Source organism: Stigmatopora nigra, chromosome 12 (genome assembly GCF_051989575.1).
Source record: "Stigmatopora nigra isolate UIUO_SnigA chromosome 12, RoL_Snig_1.1, whole genome shotgun sequence".
NCBI lineage: Eukaryota > Metazoa > Chordata > Actinopteri > Syngnathiformes > Syngnathidae > Stigmatopora > Stigmatopora nigra.
This window is the reverse complement of record NC_135519.1, coordinates 7,501,381-7,528,859: the sequence shown is the minus strand read 5'-3', so window position 1 is coordinate 7,528,859 and position 27,479 is coordinate 7,501,381. Positions and strand designations below refer to the sequence as shown.

At 39.1% G+C, this 27,479-nt stretch overlaps 3 protein-coding genes and 1 long non-coding RNA gene across 8 annotated transcripts; 3 read left to right on the top strand and 1 right to left on the bottom strand.

Annotated features, from left to right (window-relative positions):
* Positions 1-503: 503 nt before the first annotated feature.
* On the top strand, positions 504-9,900 carry papolg (poly(A) polymerase gamma). 4 transcript variants are annotated; one of them, XM_077729011.1, is made up of 24 exons: positions 507-907; positions 1,378-1,536; positions 1,648-1,714; positions 2,724-2,805; positions 3,020-3,129; positions 3,376-3,429; positions 3,500-3,611; positions 3,748-3,837; positions 3,945-4,083; positions 4,311-4,383; positions 4,577-4,697; positions 4,785-4,869; positions 4,964-5,017; positions 5,203-5,319; positions 5,467-5,576; positions 6,222-6,343; positions 6,408-6,568; positions 6,680-6,777; positions 6,914-7,077; positions 7,147-7,224; positions 7,298-7,357; positions 7,450-7,553; positions 7,644-7,744; positions 7,908-9,900. In XM_077729011.1, the coding sequence occupies exons 1-24, from the start codon at positions 891-893 to the stop codon at positions 8,081-8,083; spliced, it is 2,454 nt and encodes an 817-aa protein (XP_077585137.1). In that variant the 5' UTR covers positions 507-890; the 3' UTR covers positions 8,084-9,900. The 4 variants fall into 4 exon arrangements, with proteins under 4 accessions (XP_077585140.1, XP_077585141.1, XP_077585137.1 ...); XM_077729013.1 differs by having other exon boundaries at positions 509-907; positions 6,411-6,568; XM_077729015.1 differs by lacking the exons at positions 7,644-7,744; positions 7,908-9,900 and having other exon boundaries at positions 506-907; positions 6,411-6,568; positions 7,450-7,557.
* Positions 9,901-12,164: 2,264 nt separating this feature from the next.
* Positions 12,165-20,171, top strand: rel (v-rel avian reticuloendotheliosis viral oncogene homolog). 2 transcript variants are annotated; one of them, XM_077729017.1, is made up of 11 exons: positions 12,165-12,279; positions 12,587-12,625; positions 13,602-13,741; positions 13,833-13,981; positions 14,763-14,854; positions 16,963-17,103; positions 17,510-17,614; positions 17,736-17,951; positions 18,017-18,082; positions 18,168-18,236; positions 18,672-20,171. In XM_077729017.1, the coding sequence occupies exons 1-11, from the start codon at positions 12,264-12,266 to the stop codon at positions 19,535-19,537; spliced, it is 1,899 nt and encodes a 632-aa protein (XP_077585143.1). In that variant the 5' UTR covers positions 12,165-12,263; the 3' UTR covers positions 19,538-20,171. The 2 variants fall into 2 exon arrangements, with proteins under 2 accessions (XP_077585143.1, XP_077585142.1); XM_077729016.1 differs by having other exon boundaries at positions 18,165-18,236.
* On the bottom strand, positions 13,525-25,119 carry LOC144205002 (uncharacterized). Its single transcript, XR_013327990.1, has 3 exons — positions 24,904-25,119; positions 22,167-22,308; positions 13,525-13,694 (listed from the first exon to the last, which is right to left on the bottom strand). It is a non-coding gene; the product is annotated as an uncharacterized LOC144205002 (long non-coding RNA).
* Positions 24,435-27,053, top strand: pex13 (peroxisomal biogenesis factor 13). Its single transcript, XM_077729018.1, has 4 exons — positions 24,435-24,731; positions 25,588-26,282; positions 26,383-26,505; positions 26,601-27,053. Exons 1-4 carry the CDS (start codon positions 24,658-24,660, stop codon positions 26,894-26,896), a joined length of 1,188 nt encoding a protein of 395 aa, XP_077585144.1. The 5' UTR covers positions 24,435-24,657; the 3' UTR covers positions 26,897-27,053.
* The last annotated feature ends 426 nt before the right edge of the window (positions 27,054-27,479 follow it).

Sequence of the window (27,479 nt, the reverse complement as noted above, 5' to 3'; positions counted from 1 at the left end):
GGGACCAGTGGACTTTGGGTATAATCACTTAATTCTCTTTCCTCTATCCACCAGTTGATATCTGTTTTCCACTTTCCATCACACTTGTCTCTCTTCAACTCATTGTCTTTTCTACCATTTTCTACCAAGACTCTCCCAAAGCACACCTTGCTATATGAGGTGGCCTTTTTTGTTGAAATGAAGTTTAATTGTTTTTCTTGACTCAATATTTCAAAAGATCATCATCATTTTACTCCTTCCATTTTTCCAAATGCAAAAAGTTTGCACATAACCATATCCAAACTTTCACTCCTTGATCCGTTCATCTTGAAGATCTAAACTAATTTAGGGCAGTATGAAAAAACGGATGGAATAACGATGGATTTTTCGTTTTTTTTTTTGCTGTATATCCTGATTTAAGAGTGACGTTTCAAAACATACATTTGTAATGATCACATGATCACATTGCATTTGCATCCATCCGTGTGTGATGAGTGTCAGAAAGTGATGTTGTCAACAAGAGCGCACCGGCAGTCCTCGGCATCACGTGATCCACTTGCCCTGCAGACGTTGTAGCGCCCTGCACCGACTAGTGCCCGCCACGTAACTGCACAAAACGCCTGCAAGAGTTGGACTTTTCCAATTAAAGGGTCCTGATAGCGGCTGGGCGCTTGTTTAGCCTATAGCCTGAAGCAATTACTATCACTTTTTTTGGAAGATCGGGTTATCTTGAAACATTCCAGGCGGAAATGCTAACTTATGATTCCGGTTCAATGGGAAGGTTTTGAAGTACTCTCTGAAAAGTGACCATTGTTGTAATCAGGTCGGGGCTGTTATAATTTCTACTTACTGGCCTTTTGAGTTTCCTCACCGCTTTGCGAAAGGAATAGAGCACACCTACTTGGAGTATCATGAAAGAAATGTCAAGGTAAGTCAAGAAATAAAGTCGATCTCATCGCGATAGGCGTTTTTGTCCGCGTAAACAGTCGTGAGGAAGAAGCTAGCATTAGCTAGCTAACTGTCATAACAAGGCCCGTAGCCATCGATTTTTGGATAGGCCTTAGTATCACGCTTTGTTTTACCACCCGATTAATACGGCCACGCGCCGAGGATACTTTGCTGGTAAACCTCCGGAAAAAAATCAACGATCGGAGTGTGTTTGAAATGTGAACGAAGCCGTCCTTTCCACTGTAGTAGCAAGCTAACGTTGTTCGTTCATGCTAAGTTACCCTGCTAACATTTGCAACCTGTTTGCCTTGAAAGCCGATGGATATTTATTACGATGACTTCCTTGACAGGCTAGGAACGCGAGATGTTTATATAACAAAGTGCTATTGCCTGATTTGAGCCAACTTGGTCTGTTTTGATCACATTTTTTATGATTCTTGCACTTCGCAGCAACATGCCTGGAGGGCAGCAGCCCCAGAAACATTATGGAATTACATCTGCCATTAGCCTTGCACCTCCAAGAGACATCGATCACGAGTACACCAATAAACTCTGCGATGCAATGAAGCCTTTTGGAGTTTTTGAGGATGAAGAGGAATTAAATCACAGGTGTGTGTGCATTATTTGTCTGACCAAGCATTTTGTCAAGGCTACTATTCCACTTAACGAAAATTGGGCTCAAAGCATTCAATATAAATCCTAATGTTGCTCTCTTTTCAGACTTGCTGTCCTAGGGAAATTGAATAACTTTGTTAAAGAATGGATAGCAGAAATCAGCGAATTAAAGGTAGGTTGGATGTTAAATCAAACTGAAAATTGATCTAAATTTGCCACTGTGCAGGTGGTTCATGTGTGTATCATGCATAGATGCGAAAGTGTTGTGTCTGTACGACATGATTTAACAAATATGTAGTTGTTTCGGGCCAGTCTAGATGCCAACACATGATCAGAGCTGGCAAGCTCTCCGGAATACCCTCCGGACAAGCAACGCCAATTCCGGGACTTCTGACAACCTCACTAAACTCCAGAAATCCAAGAAATTCTCACTAAAATTTTAATTGAAATGCCTCGAAATTCCCACCATCGCTACGGCACCCACCATCTTGATTCGACTGTATTGTGAACCAGATGAATTCGGTGACACGAGTGCATGGTGAATAATCCGAGTTACTAGTTCTGATGAAGGATTCACCTGGTGCGACTTCAGTGTGGCAATCGATTCAGGATCGATTGCATAGGTAGCCTTCATCACTTTAACATTTGCATTTTTTTCATTGGAGAAGTATTATTAAGACTGACTAAACCACCAGTTTTTTTTTGTTTTGAAACAAATCCCATCATTTCTGGGGTTGTTCTCAATGAAATAGGAGTACACAGCAGTCTTATCAATATGCCTGCTCAGGATAAGTTCAAAATGGGTTATACTTTGTTCACTTTTTATACTTATTTTCATCATGCTGTACTTTTTCAATAGTTTGCAAAAACACATTTCAATTAAATGTGAAAGTCTAATAACAGTTTGATTTAAATTGTCCCATGTTATTTTTTTTACATTCTATGTCGATTTAGCACAAAATGCATTCACTCCCGATGAAAGAATAAAACAGAAATAGGACAAGGGTACTCCTGAAATGGGGTCGACGGAGGTTCGCAGCTCTGCATGACCTTCCTAACAAAAGAAGTCATTTATAATGATTATCTAGTTCAGTGCTGTCGCTCCATACGAAGCGGACTTTGTAAAATACAGTAGTCTTCTCATATTAGTAGGGAATTAATTCCTATTTTCTTTTCAACAGAACCTTCCACCTTCCGCAATAAGCAGTGTTGGGGGAAAGATATTTACGTTTGGTTCATATCGCCTAGGAGTGCACACCAAGGGTATGTCAAGCTGTACCACTCGGATAACCGTCGAGCTGCCCTTGATTTCACAACATAACATACATAAATGGCTCTTTCCTTACTCCCAATCGTGTTTGTTTTATAATACTAGTCTTCTTTTAATGTCAGCGTTAGATCCACGCCGTTGACTAAGCCATTTTATTAAATGTTCAATTCATGGAAAAGTGCTGATCAACAGTGGATCTCTTTGCAGGAGCTGATATTGATGCCCTTTGTGTAGCTCCTCGTCATGTAGAAAGGAGTGACTTTTTTCAGTCTTTTTTTGATAAGTTCAAACAACATGAAGAAATAAAGGACCTAAGGGTAAGGCGTGCTACATTTTCAAAATTTCATCAATTGATATTTCTCTCGAAAATAGAGTTTGTTAAGGCCCTAAAAAACTTTTCTTAGATGATTCATTTGAGACACAGGCATCACAATTCGCTTTACACGTGTTCACACATTGATACACGCATTCAAACACTAATGGTCTGCATTGTGGTGGGGAAGAGAAAGTAGGTGTAATTATTGTTTCAGATTGTGATAAAGACTTTCTTGATGTTTTTTCAGGCTGTCGAGGATGCGTTTGTCCCTGTTATAAAATTCAAATTTGATGGAATTGAGGTGAGATACTCTCAGACACGGGGAGACGATTTAATGAAGAAATTAATTACAATTATTTGTTTCCTCACAGATTGACCTGCTTTTTGCCAGACTGGCATTACAATCCATTCCAGACAACCTCGACCTCCGGGGGGATTCCATCCTCAGAAATTTAGACATACGTTGCATCCGCAGTCTTAATGGTAAATCACTTCACAAGTGCATATCCACAGATTGGTACACGTAGAGTGGTGCTTCACCACTTGTGAAAAGCACATGTTAGGAGACCTGATGCCACATCTACGTACGTAGTGGTCATTAATGTTTTTGTCATTCCAGGTTGTCGAGTGACTGACGAAATATTGTATTTGGTGCCAAACAAAGAAAACTTCAGGCTGACCTTGCGAGCCATCAAACTTTGGGCAAAACGTAGGTGGTCAATGCTTTATGTTCTCTTACTCAAATTCCAATTGCTCCAGTTGGCTATTGGAATATTGCACAGGGAGTTTTTTTTTAACTGAAAGTGTACATAACAGGCCGTGGGATCTACTCCAACATGTTGGGCTTTCTGGGCGGAGTGTCATGGGCCATGCTGGTTGCAAGGACTTGCCAGCTCTATCCTAATGCCGTTGCTGCCACCCTCGTCCACAAGTTCTTCTTAGTTTTCTCCAAATGGTGAGATTTCTGCATCCTCTCCCGTTGTTGTTCCAAAGGACATGGCTAGTTTCTTATCAGAAAGAATTGATACTACCGTATTTTTCGCACTATAAGGCGCACCGCATTATAAGGCGCAACCTCAATGAATGACACGTTTTAGAAAATTCCATATTCCATAGCTTCCATTTCACCGGTTACCATTTTTGGTTTACATTTACAAAATAGGTTTGGGATTTTGTTTGCAGGGAGTGGCCAAACCCTGTGCTTTTGAAGCAACCTGAGGACAGCAATCTGAATCTACCTGTATGGGATCCTAGAGTGAGTATACACATTGACTGTAGTGGAGAGTCTGTCAATTTTGTCTCAATGAGTTTGAGTTGGTTTACTCTACTGTAGCAATTAGGTCAATGTCAAATGTCAATGTGGTTTTGATAAGAAATATTATTTTTACAATGTCATGGCTGGCGGTCTAGTACTAACAACATCTCTTCCTTCCTTTTGTTTTCTTTAGGTGAACCCTTCAGACAGATATCACTTAATGCCCATCATCACGCCCGCCTACCCCCAGCAAAATTCCACTTACAACGTCTCCACATCAACCCGCACCATTATGAGCGAGGAGTTTAAATATGGTAGGCGTTGTTCCAATCGATTAAAAAAAACGCTGATATATTCTGACGTGTTAATTAGTTCTCCCATTCTGTTTCTGCTACAACTAGGTCTCAGTGTGACAGATGAGATTCTTCAGGGAAAAGCTGAATGGCCAAAGCTCTTTGAACCACCCATTTTCTTCCAGAATCATAAGTAAGTGCTGTGCTGACGATCATAATTTATACAGTGCATTTTTAGCTTTTGTATATTTCACTTTTGACTATTTCTCCTGTGATTTTCCTGACAGACATTACATTGTCCTGACAGCCAGTGCATCCACGGAAGAAAACCATTTAGAATGGTGAGTTCCATTTTAAAGTTTTGCATAGGTTCATCATAACCACATTCAAATTTTACTGTGTCCGAATGATATGAATTTACAAATTGAGCATGTGGGTTTTATGTTAGCTTTAGGAATGCACATTGTTAAAGAGTAAATTATTTTTATAAAACCAATCCAAAAGCAGATCAATTTTTTTTCTGAAGGATTGGACTTGTCGAGTCAAAGATTCGAGTGTTGGTGGGAAACCTTGAAAGGAATGAGTACATTACCCTGGCACATGTAAATCCCCAGTCCTTTCCCGGGTCCAAAGAGAATCGCGAGTAAGTTATTGGTTTTGTTTTGTCTTTATTTTTGTTTTCCTTTTGGTCCCAATGAGCAGAAACTCAATAAGGCTACTAAACAGTGTGATAAAGAAAACTAATATCAAAAAAACAGAAATCAATTCTATTTTTCTACACGTCTTTCAGGAATGACTTTGTTTCCATGTGGTTCATTGGAATCATATTCAAGAAAGTGGAGAATGCCGAGAGTGTGAACATTGATCTAACATATGATATCCAGTCATTCACAGACACTGGTTGGTCCTCTCAAATTGCTTGTTGGTTTTCACACCTGTCCTATAATGCATTACTCTTCACTGTAATGGTAAAACTAATAACACTTCGCAATATACTGTTCATTGAATCTAAATCAAAACAAATGTGCAGTGCTTTGAAAGAGTTTCAATCCATTAAATGTTTGCATCTCATTGTCTTTCTTGCTTTTGAGTCATGAACGTTAACTTCGACTAGAAAGGCCTTCAATTATGATTTTTTTTCTAATTGTAGCTTAATTCTGGTTGGCCAGACCACTGTTGCTAATTTCCTCCATTTTTGGACTATAGGTGTATATGTATAAATCGCAATGTAGTTTTTTTAAGCTTAAGTGTGAGATTTTTTTGTTTTTTTAAGTCAGAAAATCTACTCAGCGTGCACAGTAAAACTAAATGTCAAGGTGGGATAAATAATCAATGGAGAAAAAAAAGTATCATGATGACTTTTTCACAGCGCTGCTGTCTATAACATTGTAGGCTTATCAAAGCATTCCAAAATTGCTATAAAATTAAAGTCAAGTTTAATTATTTACTAACTATATGGTCAAGGGCGCATCGACACGTTTGCCTGATTTGCTTGCAAACACTCCAGTCTTCACGCAACTTAAAAAGCATTCCCGTTGTCTCCAGTGTACAGACAAGCCAACAACATCAACATGTTGAAAGAAGGAATGAAGATTGAAGCAACTCACGTGAGGAAGAAGCAGCTCCATCAATACCTTCCTGCTGAATTAGTTCAGAAGAAAAAAAGGGTGAGTCAACAAATTTGGTGTAATGTCATTCTCTGCTCTCTCATACTGATTTCCTGGCTTCTAGCAGAGCATAGCCGAGTTGAATCGTAGCTCCAATGGTGGGAGCTCAAAGAGGATGTCTTTAGACAACAGCCACCTGGACAGCTCAAGAGACACCGACTCGGGGACTCCTTTCACCTCCCCACCCAACAAACCCTCCAAGCCAACTTCTGACACAGATGACGGGTAAAAAAACTAAACAAAAAAACTAAATCACTACAGAAGTTATCTTGTGAGTAATATCGATTGTCCCTCTTTCCTCCGATTTAATCTTTTAATGTTATGTTTCCTTGGTAGTGTCACCCCTTCCAAGCAGCTGTTTATTGAGGTTGCTTCCTCACCCGGCTCGACAACAGTTCCTAAAGACCAGGCAGCGTCCATACCGGTTTGTTCTAGTGAGTATTTGTATTTATTTAATTTTTTTTTGTCAGTGAACTGTTTCAAAATATAATGTAAACAAACTAAACAATAATTAAAAGATATTTTTCCTGAAGGGGAATCCGCAGTTAACAAAGTTTTCGCTTCTTCCAGGTACTACTTCTGTCCCCGAAACCCCAAGTGGGAATGTGACGCCTAATGCCGCAAGCAGCCCCAAAGAAGAGCAAGAGAACCAGGACGACTCGATCAATGGAGCAGCCAAGAGACCCATTTCGCCTGTGCAGGAGGATGTGGCCAACACGCAAAAAGATTCAGAGGCAAGTAGTCTCGCTTGGCATGTGCACTCTCTCAAGGTATTTGACATTACACTCCTGCTTCTCTAACAGGTTCCCCCCAATGATGCTTCTACATTTAAGGAACCATTACCTCCATTGTCTGACACTCCTCGAGACAAACCCAACATGGTTGGCCTTGACCCGTTTGTCTTTTAGTTTTTTTGCCACTGCCAATATTTAACGTTCTTTTGTTTACACTTAGACTCCCATCATAGAATCAAAAACAAAGCCACTTCCGATTGTTGATACTCCTAGAGCACAGGTAATCCCTACCATCTAGTCTGTTAAATTGATGTGAAGAAGGAAAAAAAACAGGTATATTAATGCTACGTTAATATTGCCTTTCCCTAATAGAGGCTTCCCAGTATGGAGCTGCCCGACGCCTCCTCACCACTGCCGGCCAGTAACACCTGTCGTGTGGTGAAAAATTCCATCAAACTTGCCCTGAACCGTCGCAAGTGAGTTGGGTTTTTTTAATCACTGTTCAGTCTTGACTGCACAACAGGCCAATCCAAAGGGTTGTTCATGTTGTGTTTGTTGATTTGCAGCGTCACACCTCCCAAGCAACCAGTGTGTGAGCCCGCCATTACCCCTGAGGTGCCTCCCGCCAGTCAAGAAAGGGGCATGTTCATTCCCGTTATTGGTTCCAGTGAGTGTCTTGCCTTAAGTGCAGTTAACTGCTGAAGAGATGTTATATTTTTATATTAAGCAAAAACTGTGGATGTAAAAAAAAAACCGTCAGTCTTAATGGGTGCTGTTTGTGCCTTTTTATTAATTAACAAAATTGCATTTGTTTGTATTTTCCTCCGTAGAACACGTCTCATCCAAACACTCGAGCCACTCTGTCGGCAGCACCATTCCCACGTTAGTGAGCCGAGGTGCGGACCCTCTCAACGGAGCGGCTTCCAAGAGACCCCATTCACCTTCCTTGGAGGAGCAGGCAAAGAGGCTGAAAGAGACAGAGAAGGCCCGGATCCACATAGCGTGAGCTCGACAGTACCGTCTCCATTCCCGAGCGCACAGAGGTGGGAGCTTTGTAGTCAGGTCCAACACACAAGTTCACTTGACACGTTCAGATTGGCCAGTCTCAGCTGTCGCGGTGAAGGACAGTTGCCTCACTTCCAGATCTTTACTGGCTATCGAATAACAGCAAATGAGTGATTTGGGTAAACCAGAGGTCGGCAGCACTCAGTGGCCAGAGTGCTTTTTACACAACAGTCAACTGAGATCTCAGACAGCAGCATTTTTTGTTTGTTTGTTTTTGGGTTTTCTTTTTTTTTTTATACCAACACCGATTACCTTTTTTGTTTTGAGCTAAGTTTTAAAACAAAACTGCCCAAATGTTTGTCGAACCCCCCACCCCACCCACCCCATCCCATCCCTTCCACATAACTGGTGTATTATTTCCTTCCCAAACAGAAATGTGTACAGTAAATGTTGATGTACATAATGTCTTTGTCTTAAGAAAAGGAAAGGCTAGGCTCACTGTTGAAGCTGCTGGAAGCTTCTTCAGTATCATAGTTTTATCTAAAATGGAAAAATGGTTTAAAAAAAATATTTTTTTTTTGTGGCTTGTCCGAAAGTTGCTTCTGCCCTTAATGATTTTTCTTTTTCTTTTTTTTCTCTTTTTTTAAATACAAACACTGTAGTTTAGCTATAGCCGCTTTGATTTATTGAAGGCTCATTTGGAATTAACAGAACTTGGAACACCAGTTCTTTGGACCACAAAAACCACTGAAAAGGATTCCAGGTGTGTTTTCAGTCTTTTACTTGTGCTGTTGTCAATTCCCCCCAAATGGACCCTGAAGCACTTTTTTAAAGTGCTTTGTTACAGTCAAATAATAGTGAGGAAAATGAGACTTCCTGAAATGATGAAATTTATTCAGCTCTGGGTGTAGCCGCTTTGTCATTTGCTGTGGACTGAACAAAAAAAGTTGGCTTCCTTTTTTTATGGTTGGTTGCTTCAGTCTGAGGCTTGAACATGCGCTACAAGAAATGTTGCTTTGAGAGCTGCACGGCAGTCACCATCCCTGCCTTTTGGGTGTCCTAGCGCCCCGATCTGGAGCTACCTTTTGACTTCCCTGCCAGTGAAGTAAAGGTTCTGTGGTGCTTGGTGAAAACTGGTTCAAAGCTTTGCCATCTGTTGTGCTTGTGTGTAGGCATGCGTGTATTTGAGAGTGCGTTTGTGCGTGCGCGCACCAGCCCAAGCAAATATGGTTGTTTTGGAGAGAGACAAAATCCCCCTTGTTTTGGGTTTGAACCCTCTTGCGCCTCCTGTGGAGGTTCTTAAAAGGCATCACTTGGGGCCACAGGGAAGCCATCAGAAGACGTTTCTTCCCCTCCCTCCCTCCAACAAAATACATCTGACTCTGTGGATTTCAGCACTAAAATGTGACGTGAACAACATGTGCTGCTGCATTTATAACCAACCAGGAATGCTCTTCCTCAGAACAGTTACTGTTGCAACTTAGGCTCATTTTCCAACAACAGATACCAATTCCCCAAAATGTACAGATTTTTTTTCCAACAAAATATCACAATCTTCACTAATGGGGTTTTTCTTATCAATTAATTTATATTTGCATATTTGTACCATTTGATTTTTTTTAAATAGCATTCATATTAGGTAATTTTGAACAAAAAAAGCACCACTCTTTCAAACAACTGTTTTTGCTGTTCAGAAACATTTAACAAAAAAAAAGGTCATTTCGATGTTTGTTTCTAAAATGTATTGAAAGGGTATTTTTGTATGTGTTATCACTTCATTTAAATGAATCTGTTCTACCATTAAACCCCTGAAAATGATGCGTCTCTCAGGTTGTTTAGTTTTCTGCATTTCAATCTATGTCCCTACACTAGGTGGTAGTAATGGTTTATAATTTAATCCTTGGTGAAAGTTACTTTGAATACTGTGTGTAGTATGTCTAATCTGTAAAAAAAAACAATATTCTAGTGCCAAAAATATTTAGATCAGAAAAAATTTGGGACACTTTGTCACTTAGTTGTTTCTGTGGACTTGTAGTGAACAAACTCAAATGATGACAAAGAAACCTGTAGTCCCTTGCTGGTGTGGTGGTTAACTCACCTGTTTCTTGTCTGGGAGACCTGGGTTCAAATCCTGGTTGGGACACATTTTCACTTAGTTGTTTCTTTGGACTTGAAGTCAGGAGACTCAAATGATTACTAAGGAAAGTGTAGTCACTTGGTTGGCGCAGAGGTTAGATCACTGGACTCCCGCCTGGGAGACCTGGGTTCGATTCTCGCTGTCGTCCTTTGGCTGATCACTACACCATGTAGTCTGGAAAATGGAACAAGAAGAAAAAAAAACATGTAGTCTGGAAAATGGAACAAGAAGAAGAAAAAAAAAGAAAACCTTTTTTAATTTATATTAAACACTTAGTCATACTTTTCAGCAAAAGGTTATATTCCGAACTGCCTTCGGCAGTTCGGAAGACAGTTGAAGGACCTGTCTGTGCGAAAGGCGTTCTCGGGTCGGCCTTCGGCCGACCCTCGACCGCTTGCTTGGTCAGTGAACCGCCGACACCGGGAAGCGAACTCACGTTCTCTCCGTGCAAAGGCGAGTGTGCAACCCACTACACCAACTCGTGCCCCACTTATACATGGGTGTTGAAACGGTTTATCCATGGAAATGGGGTGAAACACTTAGTCATTTTTTGACAAAATGCTTCATCCACCACTGAAGACTTATACACTTAAACACTTAGAATTAGAACTTATTCTTTTAACTGAATAATATTTGGAAAATCTTTGCCTGCACTGGGATTTGAACCCAGGACCACAGGGGTGGTAGACTGATGACTTATCCACTGGGCCACCACCCGGTGAGAGAAAATGGTAGTACTTATACTTTTACCTCTTTCATTTACCTGAAACACTTAGTGATTTTTTTGACTAAATGTTTCATCCACCACTGAATACTTATACACTTAGACACTTAGACATTAGTACTTATTCTTTTAACTGAATATTATTGGGAAAATCTTTGCTTGCACTGGGATTTGAACCAACAACCACAGATATGGGAGACTGATGACTTATCCACTGGACCACCAACCTGTGAAAGAAAGTGGTAGTACTTATACTTTTACCTCTTTCATTCACCTGAATAATATTGGGAAAATCTTTGCCTGCACTTGGATTTGAACCCAGGACCAAAGAGTTTGTAAACTGATGACTTATCCACTGGGCCACCACCCTGTGAAAGAAAGTGGTAGTACTTATACTTTTACCTCTTTCATTCACCTGAATAATATTGGGAAAATCTTTGCCTGCACTTGGATTTGAACCCAGGACCAAAGAGTTGGTAAACTGATGACTTATCCACTGGGCCACCAAGCTGTAAGAAAATGCTGTAGTACTTGTTGTTTTGTCCCTTTTCACTCCCAGATCATACTTAGTACTTTATTGTATCTTCAAATGGGAAAAGTTACATAAGATTACAAAGCAGGATTTGAACCCAGGTCCAAAGATGTGGGGGGCAAATGACTTATTCACTGGGCCACAAGCTCCCAAAAATAATCAGTAGGATTTCTTGTTTTGTCTGTTACAATTATTGGTTAAATTTAGTTGGACATTGCTGTAGCCCACTGGACAAAAACAAATATGCATTTCTAATCATGCATACTAATTTGCAATATGGGATTTCACTACTAAATATCTTCTTTCTAAAATGAAGTCACTTTTTGCAATTTATCAAAATGACTAAGAATTAATTAATCAAATTATGTCCATTTTAAAAAAGTATTCCTTTTCTTAGGAATATGGTTTCATTGACATTTCTACTCAACATGCACCAACATTAATTTCAATGTATTTATAAACTTAGTAAACTTTATGTATATTTTTACAATATAATTTTTACTTTAAATAAAATAATACCCATGTCAAAGTATTGGTGTACCATAGCTGACCTGAACTATTCTATATACCCACAACCCTTTCTGTAATGGGGAGGCAGCAGCTCAAATACATCTTGAACTTTTTTCATGTGTAAGATTTGTGGAGTGACTCACAAGCTCCTGATTGGCCCTTTCCTGCGGGGATTTCCGCCCGGGCACTTCCTCCTCGCAATACACTATTCTGGTCCTCTCCTCTGTCACTCATTTGAAGTAAGTCAGAGTCCTGTGACAAGTGAGCAGTGTGTTTGCATGCACATCATGGATGGTGAGTAGCAACACATTCATTTTTCATTCAACAACACTACATTATATCAACACTCAAAGAACAAAATAACATGAATAATCTTTAGTAATGTAACATGTTTTGTAGTTACTATGACTGCTCCAGAATAACAACATGACAATGTTGTTCATCTCTAAAATGAAATGTGATCTTATTTTATGCAATCAATTGACTTTTTTGCTGTGTCAGGATATTTCTTCAGTTACTCCTTTTGCAATACACGGCTCAATTTTTAAGAGACCCACTATACAACAATTATTTTTTAATTCTTGTGTGGTTTTCTTTCCAGTTCTTTTGCCATCCATTCTAGATGACGAACGACACCTGAGTAAGTACAATTTAAGTGTCAAAGAACCGCACGTACAAAAAGCAATCCATCACTAAATGCATACCAGTAAACTTTCACTTCCCTATTTTGCTTCGAGGCAAAGGAACAAGCAGTATTTGTGTTGAATCGTTGTTGCATACATGATCTTGTGGAGGAACTCAAACATTCACCTTCGGATTGACACTAACAAAAATGTGATGTGAGCATCACATTTTTAACATTTTGAAAACGCTACACCTTGTTGTTAGGACAGAAATGTGACAGGGCTTGTTTTATGATGATGACAGCTTAGGTTTGTGAATGTATAGGTAAGAGAGCGTCTCACTCTGATTGGAGCCCGTGTCACGTCGATGTTCTGTCCGGATCATGTCAAACTTACTGGTTTACCTCTAGTGCCTCTCCTACAAGCACAGTAGAGCAGAGTCGTTCCATTTGGTTACCCTGCCTAGTGAAGGCACATATCTAAACCATTTTAGTTTATTGGGTTCAATATAAATGATATGTACAGTTAACCATTATATACAATTGCTCACTTCGATATGAAACTGTATTATGTGATGAAAGTGACTGAAGGTGTCTCTTTGAATTGGCATTCAATTGAAACGCCACAATTATTTATATAACAAGTTGTACTGCAACCTAAAACTATCCAGCGTAAACTGGAGTAGCACAGCATCATATATTTTTTTGCTCAAATATAAGTTTATTGAATGATGTAATATTGGGCAGTGAGTGTAGTGACAAGTGGCTAGCATATCTGCCTCACAATTATGAGTGCCAGGGTTAAATTCTTGGTGAGTTCTGACCTTCTTGTATGGAGTTTGCGTATTCTCCCCACACCTTTGTTGGGTTTCCCCAATTACTCTGGAGTTAAAGTACTCGATAATTGCAAAAAAAAATCTACACTTTGTTGCATTACTTGAAAAGAAATGGTTTCTTTCACTAATTATGTGTCCCCTTACTATGCCTTTCTTAGTGTCTGAGCCCGCCATCCGCATCTTTGAGCAGCCCAGACCGAGAGGAATGCGCTTCCGGTACAAGTGTGAGGGTCGTTCAGCTGGCAGCATCCCTGGTGAGAATAGCACAGACAGTAACAGGACCTACCCTAGTCTGCAGGTGATGACTCTAGTTTATACGTGATGAGAATCTATCAAAAGAATGATACCCTCATAAACCTTTTAAACCATTCGCTTTCTTCCCTCTTCAGATTTTGAATTACTGCGGCAAAGGCAGAGTGTGTGTTTATTTGGTGTCCAAGAATGAGCCTTACATGCCACACCCTCACGATCTGGTGGGCAAAGACTGCAAAGACGGTTACTACGAAGCCGAGTTCGGTCCCGATCGCAAAGTTATCGCGTGAGTTCCACCGGATCTGATCGAATCTTTTTTTTTCAGCTGTCAATCCAAATTAGATTATCATTGTGTGCAGGTCGGTTGCGAATGGTTTGAACGTCTAGCATCGTCACTGGCAACCATTAAGTTACTAGTAGAGTGAATGAGTCACAAATCAACAAAAAGAATACACACACAAAGACATAAAAAAAAGCCTGGCATTATGGGAATTCCCCAAGTGACATCACTGATACAGTCTGAACGTGTGGTAGAAAAGGAAAACTGAGTTTGTGTGTGTGTGTGTGTGTGTGTGTGTGTGTGTGTGTGTGTGTGTGTGTGTGTGTGTGTGTGTACTCAAACATGTGTAAATGAGTCAGAATATTTTGCTGTCTAATTTACAATTCCCTCATAGACATCACAACAGTAAACATTCACATGCAATGTAAATATCAAAATGGCCTGTTTTGTTGTTTCTCGTGTCATTTTGATATACAATGGGACAGATATTGTCAGCATGGCATAAAGAGGTCCCATGAAAAGCCATAAAATTGTATTTATATTCACTGTTTGAGTCACTGTTACATAACTGGAGCCCCTTCAAGCCTCCCAGACAGACTCATGTTTCCATGGCTCTGTCAACCAGAAAACAGCTTGTTAACTATACGTTTAGCCTTGTTGGAGATCTGTACTTTACCAACAGAGCGGCATTCTTGTGAACAAATGACACACTTAAACCTACAGCGTTTTTTATTTATGGCCTTAGTGTATATCCAGTTTTATTTGTACTTATTGTGATTTCCCCTAGTTTTCAGAATCTTGGAATTCGCTGTGTGAAGAAGCGGGAGGTCAAAGATGCCATTTTACAAAGGATTAGCAGAGGAATCAATCCTTTCAATGGTGAGTCTTTCATTTGAGAAATTATGAATTAAAGTTTCCGCAGTAACAAAGTCATGTGATCATCACTGTACCGACTACCAAGGGTGTAGTTTCTTGTTCATTTACTTTTGAATGATATTACAGTTTCTATCTGAAAAAATACATGTAAAATATTATGTAAAACGTTACAAATCCCACATTCATTGTAGTCAGACTGGTGGTTTTCCCTCGATACTAACCACAGCATAACCAAGGAAGGTATAAATGCTTTCCTCAGAAATTTTGCGTGAATGCTGCGAAATGACACAAAGCAGAAATAAACAGTATCATGTGACGCTGTGCGGGACGTTGCAGTGTTCGGCATTGTGACAACAGTACTTTGAAAGTAGTGTTGCACCATTATCGTTAAAAAAACATTTAAAGAAAAGATTTTCTTTTTTTAATTAATCGTTGCATGCTCAATTGGATGGATGTAATTTGGTACCAAGACATGACTCTGGCCTTTGGTGTGTTTGCACGTTAAATGTCTGCCATTGGATTGCGAGCGTGAAAAGTTGCTTTTGTGAACACGTATCCAACACTTGACCGGCGACCAGTCAGCTGAGGTGAGCCACAAGATGATGAGGGCAAGCACTATAGAAATTAAAGGGGAAACTATAAAGTGCAGTCCTCCTATAAATTCCCTTTTTTTAACTGCTGCTAAGTCAAAATACAGAGCAAAGAAGTGAAACTGGAAACATAATTGAAGTTAATACATAACAGCATATCTCCAAATACCATACTACAAGGCACCTGCCTAGAGGAATGTGTTCGGATTCAAATTAAAGTGCAGACCATGTCACTTTAATGTTATTTTAATTGTGAGAAAAGTAGCCCAGTATGACTGCTTGTACTACAAACACTTAAAATGACCAAAAATTACTAATCCCGAACCATTTAAAACATATCTAGTAGAGATTTCTCTCATTTTCCTCCCACTATTACCTCTTACGTATACGTAAACATTTCAAAAGAACCTGACCCATTTCTTCTCACGTTCTAGTGAAATGATCCCCCCCACCCCACCTTTCTTTCCATTTTGCGCCGGTGCAGACAGACCGTGGTGCTTCCGTGCACACAGACGTTAGGCTACTTCCCCATTCTTGCTAACAGTTGCTCAATCGGGCACATGGAAATGCCACGTGAGAGATGGGAATGTAGGATTCACTCAAAAGGAGTAGGAGGAGTTGAATATGTGTTGGAGAGGGAAAATTAGTATATTTTTTCATCATCAACGTTCATTTTTCAAACGGAGACAGTTATGTTTGACCCGTGTTGTATGTACAACAAACCCATGCAAATACGATCCATCCCTCTTTGGATCCAGGTTACGTCCACCTGTGTGGAGTTTGCATGTTCTCCCCGGGCCTGTGTGGGTTTCCTCCGGGTACTTCGGTTTCCTCCCACATTCCAAAATCATGCATGGTAGGCTGATTGGACACTCTAAATTGCCCCTAGATACAAGTGTGGGCATGAGTGGTTGTTTGTCTTTTTGTACCCTGTCTCCAGCACCCCCTGCAACCTCAATGCGGATAAAGCGGTTCAGAAAATGTGATGAGATGAGACACTAAAAAGGGAAAAATACCCAACAAGCTACCTTAATTTTTTTATGCCTTTCTATAGCTTTCCAGATGAATGATTTTCCATCTTGTGCATCTCAGCACACCAAGCAAAGATTAACATGACACTTTCTGGGCCCACTACAATACTTTCACACACGTCACAAGCCACTTGTCACTAGTGTTTGGGAGTCTTAACTCTTTGTCATCCACAAGTGTTTTGCACGCACACACTGACATTTTTCCACTCCTTCCACCCTACTGTGACGTTGCATTGTATCAAATTGTAAGTGGGCAGCTAAAAGTGCGTGTGCACATTCATATGCAATGCCTGTGAGATACTTCTACCTTCCATTCATCAGTTCTGCATTTTGCACCAACTATCCACATTTGAAGTTCCTTTATCATGTGACTTTTCTTTGTTTTCAAGTGCCTACGGTCATAATTGATCCAGCAGAAATGCCAAAATGTTCTTGCTCCGATAGTAACAATCATCTTTTTGTATTTGTATGTGTGTGCGTGTGACCACAGTACCGCAAGAGCAGCTGCTGCAGACAGAAGACTACGACCTGAATGTGGTTCGCTTGTGTATACAGGTTTTTCTGCAGGATGACACAAGCCCCTACGTACGTGTACTCCAACCTGTAGTCAGCAACCCCATCTTCGACAACAGTGAGTGACTGTTCAACTCCCATCAATTATACTCAACATTGTCATCAAATATAATAACAGACAAGGTAGTGCTTGTGTCAAAGCCATCAAAGCTCCTTCTACATTGAGCCGATGTAACGCATAAATCTTGCCATTTAAAAAAAACGCTGCCGGTCCTTTGGAGTTTTATAAACTTGCAATGTGTATCTCACACGCGCAGAGAAAGGGAAGTTATACGTGCACAATTCCTTTTCAAACAACAGTGGTACCAAGAAGCACTTCCTCTTCTGACAACAGACATGTGACTTTACTTGGTCGAGCTCCAGTTTATGCTTTGTCAATGTATTTATTTGGTTTTATCTAACTTGAGGCAGACACAGCAAATGTTATTTGACCGATGTGCTCTATGGCATGTTTAAAATGGCAGGGGCACCAAACACTGCAGAATTGAGGATCTGTCGGGTCAACAGCAACAGCGGCTCTGTTAAAGGAGGGGATGAGATCTTCCTACTCTGTGATAAAGTTCAAAAAGGTACTTTAATGGAGGTATAATCCCATTTATAAGGCTAGTAGTTATTTTTTCCAACTAAGAATAGAATGCACACGTGAATGACTGTGATTATTTCTAATATTGCATTTCATTTTTTGTTTAGATGACATAGAAGTCCATTTTTTCTGCGAGGGCTGGGAGGCCAAAGGCTCATTCTCGCAAGCCGACGTTCACCGCCAAGTGGCCATCGTCTTTAAGACGCCGCCTTTCTACAACACCTCCATAACAGAGTCATTGACTGTACACATGCAGCTACGACGACCCTCCGATCTCGAAGTCAGCGAGCCCTTGGATTTCCGATATCTCCCAGATGACAACGGTGAGCTGTCTAACCTGGACGAATCTCTTCATTAATTTAAACCTCTTTATTATTATTATATTTAGACCCTTACGGCTGCACCAAGAAAAAGCGCAGCAGAGACAACGTAATGAAAATGTCTGGATTGTCAGGTACCATTTCACATTGAATGATTGTTCTCAGAGAAAGTTCAGTACATCAATGTGACAAATGGGTTTCTGCATTTTTTTCTAGTAGTTCCGTTTTCAGACTTGGTGGTGAACAAGCAAAAGGTGATACCACAGAATACCAGGAAACACATGCAAGGTAATTAAAAAAAACAAAATAATTGGGTTTTATCTAGTGCACAGAAGAGACAAAGTGAAAAGATATTGAATTATTTTTTGTTAGTAATGGAGAAACGTGTAAATATTTCCTAAAAGTTAGCAAATTATCCATTGTTGGACATTTTTAACCATTTAACCTAAAGTTTTTAACTAGTAACTAGTATGATAAAACCCAAAGTTTCTAACTAGTATCTTGTCTATTGTTGCCTAATCTAAAGTTTCCTGCTCAAATATCAGTTCAATGAATTATTCATTTCAGTCAATTATTCTGGTAAAATGATCAAACCAAATTGCCGCAATTCCACCAAAACCACCACGTTTTTACAGTAGACTACTCCTATTATCATTCATAAAATTGGTCATCTGACGTAAACCAGAAAGTGTCCTAATCCCGCCAATTTTCTTTGTTTTCCAGATCTTAACATGTACTCTAAGCAGGTGCCTCCTACAATGCAACAACAGCAACCTGTGTTCCACCAACCCTACCATTCAAATCTTCCAGTCAACCATTCCTGGACAAACCCCAACCCGGTACTCCCAATGGATACAGTCTCCATCAACCCCTCCAATGTTATGAGCAATCTGTCCCAGCCTAAAAGCGAACACCTACAGCATCAAAACACCAGTTCTAATTTCCTGGGCGAAAACAATGTCCTCCCGCTCCTCTCCATGAGAGACTTGCAGTGCTTGGACTCGGTTCCTCAAGTTTCCGTGATGTGCCAACCCGAGTCCCACCCCCACTTCCCATCGTCCCACCAAGGAGTCTTCAATAACCGAGTCCAAAACTACACCGACAGCCAAAACCAGGGCTTTCAAAATGTGTGGAACAATTTTCCCGGCCACAATCCAAATCAGAACACATTTGAAAGCGCTCTAGCTGGCGCCGAAAAGGCTCCTCCTCGCCATGGATCTTTTCCACTTTTGGCAGGGATGGAAATGAATGAATTTCTGAAGGGCCAAGTTGGAAGAGAACCACAGTTCCAACTAAAGCAAGAAGCACAAATCTCAGTCAAACAAGAACCTAATACATCTGTGATACCCTTCCCTAGAGAACCTCACGCAAACAGGTACACCAATCTTATCTCTCGTCCTTCGAGCAACGGAACCGACATGGGCGGTTTGAGGCAAGACGGCAGAAGAAAAGCCCTACCCACTTCTCCCTTCCCGAAAGACTCTTATTCGAGTAACCACTTGACTACTGAGAGTCACTTCCCAACTTTGGATGACTGGCTAAGAGCTGAGACAATTGCACAACACACTGAGTACAAACATGACAACTGAAAGAAAGTGCTCTGATCTGAAGAATTCACATCAAAAATTAAAATGGATGGCAGTCCCAGGATGCTTAGGGAACATTTTCCTTTAGAGTGTGGAAGGATTTTAATTCCTTTCATTGCAGGGTCCATCAAATTGTGTCATTAACTGTTGAATTTGGGGGGAAATGGTGTGAGACTTTTTAAGTTACTGTAGTCTTTTTATTGCTGTTGCTTTTATCGGAATGTCACACATTGCTCGAGTGCAGATAGACTTTTGTTAATAAGCATTTTTCAAACATTTTGTCTTTTGAGCCAAAGTTCAGCACTTGCTGAATGGCTCATTAATTGACAAGGTACAAAAAAAATTCCTAGAAGGAAGTTGAAGGAAGCACAGAGTAGTGATTTTCCTCAGTAATGACTATGTCACACCAGTGATCGCCTGTGTCTTTCTCAGATGTTCTTGTCAGAGAGGCAGACAGATGTTTGACTGATTAAAATGTAAATATAATGTTTTGTTTTATTCATTTGGTTCAAGCGTCTTTGTTTTTCTTTTCTTCCTCATTTCTTGGATTCTATGTGCACTTTTAAGAATTGTTAACTGTTATTTCTGTGGGTTTTGCTGCAGGTTCAGATTTTAATAAACAATGTTATTCAAGGTCTCTTATTGTTCACTACTTTTAGATATCCTACATTCTGTCATTATTAATATATATATATATATATATATATATATATATATATATATATATATATATATATATATATATATATATATATATATATATATATATATATATATATATATATATATATATATATATATATATATATATATATATATATATATATATATATATATATATATATATATATATATATATATATATATATATATATATATATATATATATATATATATATATATATATATATATATATATATATATATATATATATATATATATATATATATATATATATATATATATATATATATATATATATATATATATATATATATATATATATATATATATATATATATATATATATATATATATATATATATATATATATATATATATATATATATATATATATATATATATATATATATATTTTTTTTTTTTTTTTAGGGTTATTTCTCTTCTCAAAAAATGTGAAAAAAAACAGAGCAAACCTACCCAAACAGACAACATAAACTATAATAAGAGTTTCTTGTTCCAAATTATTCCTGTTGACTTAAATTAAAACCCCTACACTTTTATTTATTAATGTATTGTTTTAAAGTTATTTTATCGAGTTCTAATTTAATCTACTAGCATATTTAATTGATTTAAATATGTAATTGCATAAGTAAATACTGGGGAAGGCCAACAATTAAAACATGTATAATTGCATTTGATAGTGCTGCCATTAGAAACTGATAATTGCCTTGCCATACATACAAGCCAATATTAAAATCAAAAGTAATATAAACACAATTATTAGTCATACCCAAATCCCTCTTGAATTTAAAATGTGATTTTTAAAATCCTAACAGGGGAATTTGTTAAAGTATTGCCTGCCATTAAGGTGCTAGATCCATTGGACTGGCAGGGGAGAATGACCATTGAAACTTAAGAATTCAGCGCCATCTTCCCAGTGTAAACATAAAATTAGACATCTCAGACTCATTGCATGGATGGCATGCAATGACTTAAATACTAAGAAAAAAAACAATTTTAGAGTATTATTTGGGGCCATATGCAGTGTTTTTCTATTTTTTTCATTAATCAAGTTAAACTAGTTAATATTTAATTTGAACATTATATATAATTATTGTAGACAGCATGTTTGAATATATTCACACCAAATGAAAGACAGTGCTTATTTTGAATAGAAAGAAAACAATGCATGTAAAGTGCTTGTCATAATTGTATAAGCCTACAAATAAACCTGTCTTTGATTATCCAACAGTAAGTAATTTGTCCCACTGGCTTACTTTTCCCCAACGGGTGCCTGATGTTTTTGTTTTCTCTCTCGACCACGTTGCCACCAGTTGTGACAAAACAAAAAACTGGTCCCTTTCTGTTATATAGCAAGTTCTTTCACAATGCTTACTAGCCTAATGTTGGATTCACCAATTAGACATTAGAAAACTTGTTTTTGAGTCTTGCTCATTGCACCACATTTTCTTATCATGTTTTTTTCTTTTCTAACAATGTTCCGGAAAACACACGTCAGACCTGTTGGACCACCAGTTTCCAGGCAAGCCCCACCTCATCTGGCACTAATTCCTCACCTTTTTTTTTTTAGGCCTGTCACAATCACAAGTTGATAATAAATGCCTGACAAGCCTGACAATGCAATGCAGTGTATAAAGTGATGTTATCTAATCTACTTATGATAATTGGTTAATAGCGAGCAGTTATTTTAGCATTTTTTCCCCTAACAGACTATTAGCTAGTGATGTCCCGACTCATTTTTGTATGTTAGAGTCAACTCTAATATCAGATTTTTTTCCCTTCAATTTGAAGAAATGTATACCAACAATATAGTTTTACAAAAAGGTCATTAGTAAAGCACTTGTTTGCAAAATGTGAATGTTAAGTGTCACATTTTCCGAATAGGCATCGTTGCTTTCCAATTATTTGGAGTTTTTGTGTTCTTACCATGAGCATGTGGGTTTTCTTCGGGTACTCCAAGTTCCATCTGTATTACATAGACATCCATGGTAGGATAATGGAGGGCTCCAAATTTATCGTAGGCGTGTGATTGATGGCTGGCGGAGGCTCAACAGCACACCCATTCCACCTGGTGAGAATTAGGCCAATGAGAATGGAAAAGAGGACATAACATGTTCCAAATTAGTTTTAAGTAGTGTTAATTTACTCCAGATCTTATTACCTGTATATTTGAAACAAAGAAATACATTAAAAAGAAAAAATATCACTGTCATGTATTGATAGTTTACGCAACGAGCAAGTTGGCACCAGGCTGTGGAAATGTTCTATAAATTTACATCTGTGTGAATGCCTATTGATAGTGCCTATAAATAGCCTCATCTCATCTCATTTTCTGAACCGCTTTATCCTCACTAGGGTCGTGGGGTGTCCTGTGCACATCCCAGCTGACTTGGGGCCAGAGGTGGGGGACACCCTGAATGGGTGGCCAGCCAATCGCAGGGCACAGAGAGACAAACAACCATTTACGCCCACACTCCTACATCCATTTCTTTAGATTGTGGGAGGAAACTGAAATACCCAGAGGAAACCCATGCAGACCCAGGGGGAACTTGCAAACTCAACCCAGATGGAGATGACCTGGATTTAAACCCAGGACCCCAGAGCTGTGAGCCCGACACACTAACCACTAGGGCCACCGGGCCACCACCTATAATGAGTGACATTCAAAATTTAAAAAAGACTGAGTGCTTTTTCCATGTATGTTGTCAATGTCGAATTGTCACATAGTTAAAGTGAGGTATTTCCTGTTTTGTGAGTGAGTTAATGAAGCTTACGTCATTAAAGTCTTACAATTTAATGGCTATAATTAAAACGTGCTGCAAAACGCTCCAACAATGTTATCTCAAATTGTTAGTTATCTAAGTAACTATAGTGACCCACAAAATGGTTTACAGTTTAAAATTTAAGATCTACATCAATGTCAACGATGGAAGCAAATGAACGTTGCCATCTGTTACACTTCAAATAAATTGGACGTCTTCTCACGATGAAGTCATTACAAAAAATACAAAAAGATTTTGAAAGAAGCATATTAAAAGAAGCTGCTTAGTCTTATCATCAATTACAAATATGTAAAAGGTCAAACAAAAGCTCTGAACATGAACCCCAAATACCAAGTTCACCACCATCCCACACTTTGACATCACAAGCCAATACTTTCTATTCCCAGGATACTGAGAGCTTAATCTCAGAAATTGGCCGAGCAACTTTCACACGCCTACATTAGTAAAACCACATAGGTATTTTATGTGAGGCGTCCCAACGTGATGCTGCAGTGACGACACTGCGCACACGCCTTCTCCACGGCATTGACATCACTGGCCATGGTTGGCCAAACCACAAAACGCACCTCTGCCCTCATAGCTGAAGTTGTGAGAAGCTCAAATCACGATGAAAACAGCCACTTCTTCCCACACCACACCATCGCTTGATTCTACTATTCACCACAGCACAGGGGGAATTTCCCATCACCTATCACCATAATATTTTAGAGAAAATTGCAACTTAATACAATTAGTTGCAACATGATTTAGCATCAATTAATTTTCACAAAGCATTAGCACCATTATCCATCCAAATTTCACATAACAATCAACCATTGTTCCGTATATACAATTCATCGTTGTATAACTGTCATATTTATTGAAATTATTGGTTGGAATAAATTCTAAGGAAAAAACAATAGACACACACACAAATAAGGCTATAGCAATACCTTGCAACTTTAATCTAGGTTTTAGTATCTGAAGTGTGGATTTATAATTAAATAATACTTTCTTGCAATACCTCTTTACTAGGATTTAGGATGGATTTAATATGTTCAACGTTCATATTGCCCCAAATATCTCAGATTTTTCTTGCAGATAAGGTTGAAGTCTTTGCATGGACTATTTTTCTTCAACCTATACTGCAGATTTTAATTTGAAATTGGCAGTGACCAAGTGTTGCACCGTTTTTACTATATGGCAATACATTATTTCATTGTAAAAAAAAACATGGAATCGTCCTCTGATACCTTTTCAACAAATAGGCTGAGAATCAAAGTACTATGTACCAAGTAGTATTCATCTATCTATGCATCAAAAAAAATATACAACAGATATTGTGGGGGCATTGGCTATTTATTTTACAACAGCGCTCTCTGTTGGGTAAAAAGTATAGTTCGTGTTTGCTGTAAGATACTGAATACACCGTTCTCTACTAAAATGCCACAAATTGAAATTACAGCCAAATACTATATTTTCTGTCTTTTTCAGCAATTGATTCAAAGGTTTTAAAGGATCTCATTAAGACGCGATCCAAAAATGAGATTTAGAAATTTACGAAAAGCAACGGAAGGCATCACAAGAGGCGTTCGCGTGCAATCGGTCTAAAAAAGACTTCAGATTATTTGACACTTTCGAAACATTTTGGTGTCATGGACCCGCATCTGCCTCCAAAACCGTGGGAACGGCGGATTCCCGGGATCGTTGGTACACCTATAAATTACAGGTAAACGTTTTTTATTGTGACAATTGTTTTTGTGGTAATCTTGTTCTATAAAATCGCGTGTTTGGCTAACTCCAAATGCTAAATACGTGTACGATCAAGGGTACTTTCAAGGCGATACGTGATAAAAGTGCTATGGTTTAACTAGATATATCCTCATTGTGTCTATACTTACGCGGTTCTTCGTCATCCGGACGATTTTGCAAGAATCTATTTTCATGTTGATTAAATAACTCGATTGCTTGGCCTACGACTGTGGCCTGCAATGCCCGTTTGTGCAATGAAGATGATATACTCACATCAAATACTTGCAGCGTGTTTTAAATGAAACTGTGTTAAATTAACACAAACAGGACAAATGCATGCAGCCATGCGTTGGCTTTCAAATGCAGAAAAAGTCAAATGTCTTAACTTCCGGGGACAGCTGTTGATATTTAAGTCTTAATAGGGCAACGGACTATTTTTAGTTATTTATAAAAAACTTTTTTTGGAGGGTTTCTCAAGATCTTTTGTCATTAAAAGCTACCAGCAATCCTAAATACTATATAAATTTTAAAATTATGAATCACTGTCTTGTTTTATTTTCAATACATTTGTGCATCAATGTTAATCGAAGCTAAATTAATTAAATTTAAAAACTAACTGCAGAAATACACTGGTTATGGCTCCCATTACATTGCATTTTAATTTAATAGTATTGAACTCATTGGATGCCATTGACGGCAATAGATGTCCAATCCATTTAGACTGGCCAGTTTGCAGCAATCATTCTAAATGCTCCTGATGTTTGAATCATAATTTGCTGGTCCTTTATGACTACTTCCTACATTCATTCTAAATCATTTCTTATCACAAACAGGTTAACAGACTTTGGACCTACTGCAGGCCCTTCTGTTGGCCCGCCTGTCCCAACCAGAGTTGCCCCTCCACTCCCCCCACGCCCTACGCAGCAGCAGTCCTACCGTCCGTCTTATAGCTCCTTCTCCTCGTCTTACAGTCCCTATGGGACCTCCATCTACGGGGCTTATAGCCCCTACAGCCCTTACGGTGGAGGTTACGGCCCCGGGGGTTACAATCGCTTCTCGCACCCGGAAGAGAACGCCCCGAGTCGCTTTGTACAACACGCGGAGGAAAGCAGCCGCGGTGCTTTCCAGTCCATCGAAAGCATCGTTCAAGCCTTCTCCTCCGTCAGCATGATGCTTGACGCCACATTTTCAGCCGTCTACAACAGCTTCCGTGCCGTCCTGGACGTGGCCAACCACTTGACGCGCCTACGAGCCCACCTCACCAGGGTTTTATCAGCGTTTGCTTTGGTGCGCACCTTGAGATACCTTTACCGACGGTTCCAGAGACTGCTGGGAAGGGGGTCTGCTGCAGAGATTGACGATTTGTGGGCAGACAGTGCAAGCGACGCCGTGGCAACAAGCGCAGCGGGAGGAATGGACCACCAAGCTGTTAAATCGTGGCCAATCTTTTTGTTTTTCGCAGTCGTCCTAGGTGGACCCTACCTCATCTGGAAATTATTGAGCTCTGCCACTGGATCTGAAGACAAGGGTAAGATTTGGGGAAAAGAAAATGCTCTCACATGAACAATAGTGTCGTGGATTTTTGTTTTTATCTTGGTATTAATAAGTATGACTGTGTTTTTTCATAGTGACTAACTGGGCCAGTGGAGAGGACGACCATGTTGTGGCAAAAGCAGAGTACGGATTTTCAACTTCATCGAATGAGGAGATTTCTTTCCAGGCTGGCGACATGCTCAATCTTGCACCGAAAGGCAAGCTCCAAACTGAACCCTTCTGCTTTGGGACTAATTTAGGAAATGTTACATTTAACAATAAATAAAATATTTGCTTTTTTTTTCACGTTTAGAGCAACAGCCACGTGTGCGGGGCTGGTTACTCGCCAGCCTGGATGGGCAGACGACCGGCCTCATCCCGGCCAATTACGTCAAGGTCCTCGGCAAGAGGAGAGGCCGCAAGCAAGCGGAGATGGAGAGGCTGGCTCAGGTGCAGCAAGATAACTCGCGGACAGTCCTCACCACAAATGAAAATCTTTCATCTGAGGCCTTGCTGGAGTCGGCGTACAAAGAGACACCGACTTCCACTAACGCAGAACCTTCAAATTCCAGTTTTGTGGTTAACATCCCAGAGAAACATGACCTGTAACGCTTCTGCTAGCTTGAATACATATGTATGCACATCTATTTTTGTTGCACAAATTTAGCATTCATTTACTAAGATTAACTGATTGACATTAATGATAATTTGTTGAAATACTGTCTCTCATTAACTGAATCACTGCCATGGTCGAATAATAGATATCAAATATGTAAGTCAGTTTTATTTGTTTATTCAAATTCTTAAATTACCTTACAAATATTTATGTGTGATGTTATGTGTGAAATACTGATGTTTATCATTTCTTGTATAAATTCTGATGGATAGCTAGTGTGCCCATCATCTTAAGCACAGAACTATGTCACCCTTCCAAAACATCACTTTAAATACCAAATATAATTATTTTTGTTAAATAAATGTTTTGGGGGAAAAAGTGTGTTATTTTGCTTAATTAAAACAGTTTGTGGTAATCATAAAACATTTAACTGTATTTGTGGTGTCGTTTCTTAGCAACAGGACTCAACTTCCAGTTTGTTTCCAACAGGAGTGAATAAACCAACTAAAGCAATTGTGGAAATTGCAGGATTAATACATTTTGATCATGCTGAGGCTTCTATCAAGCTTTCCCACC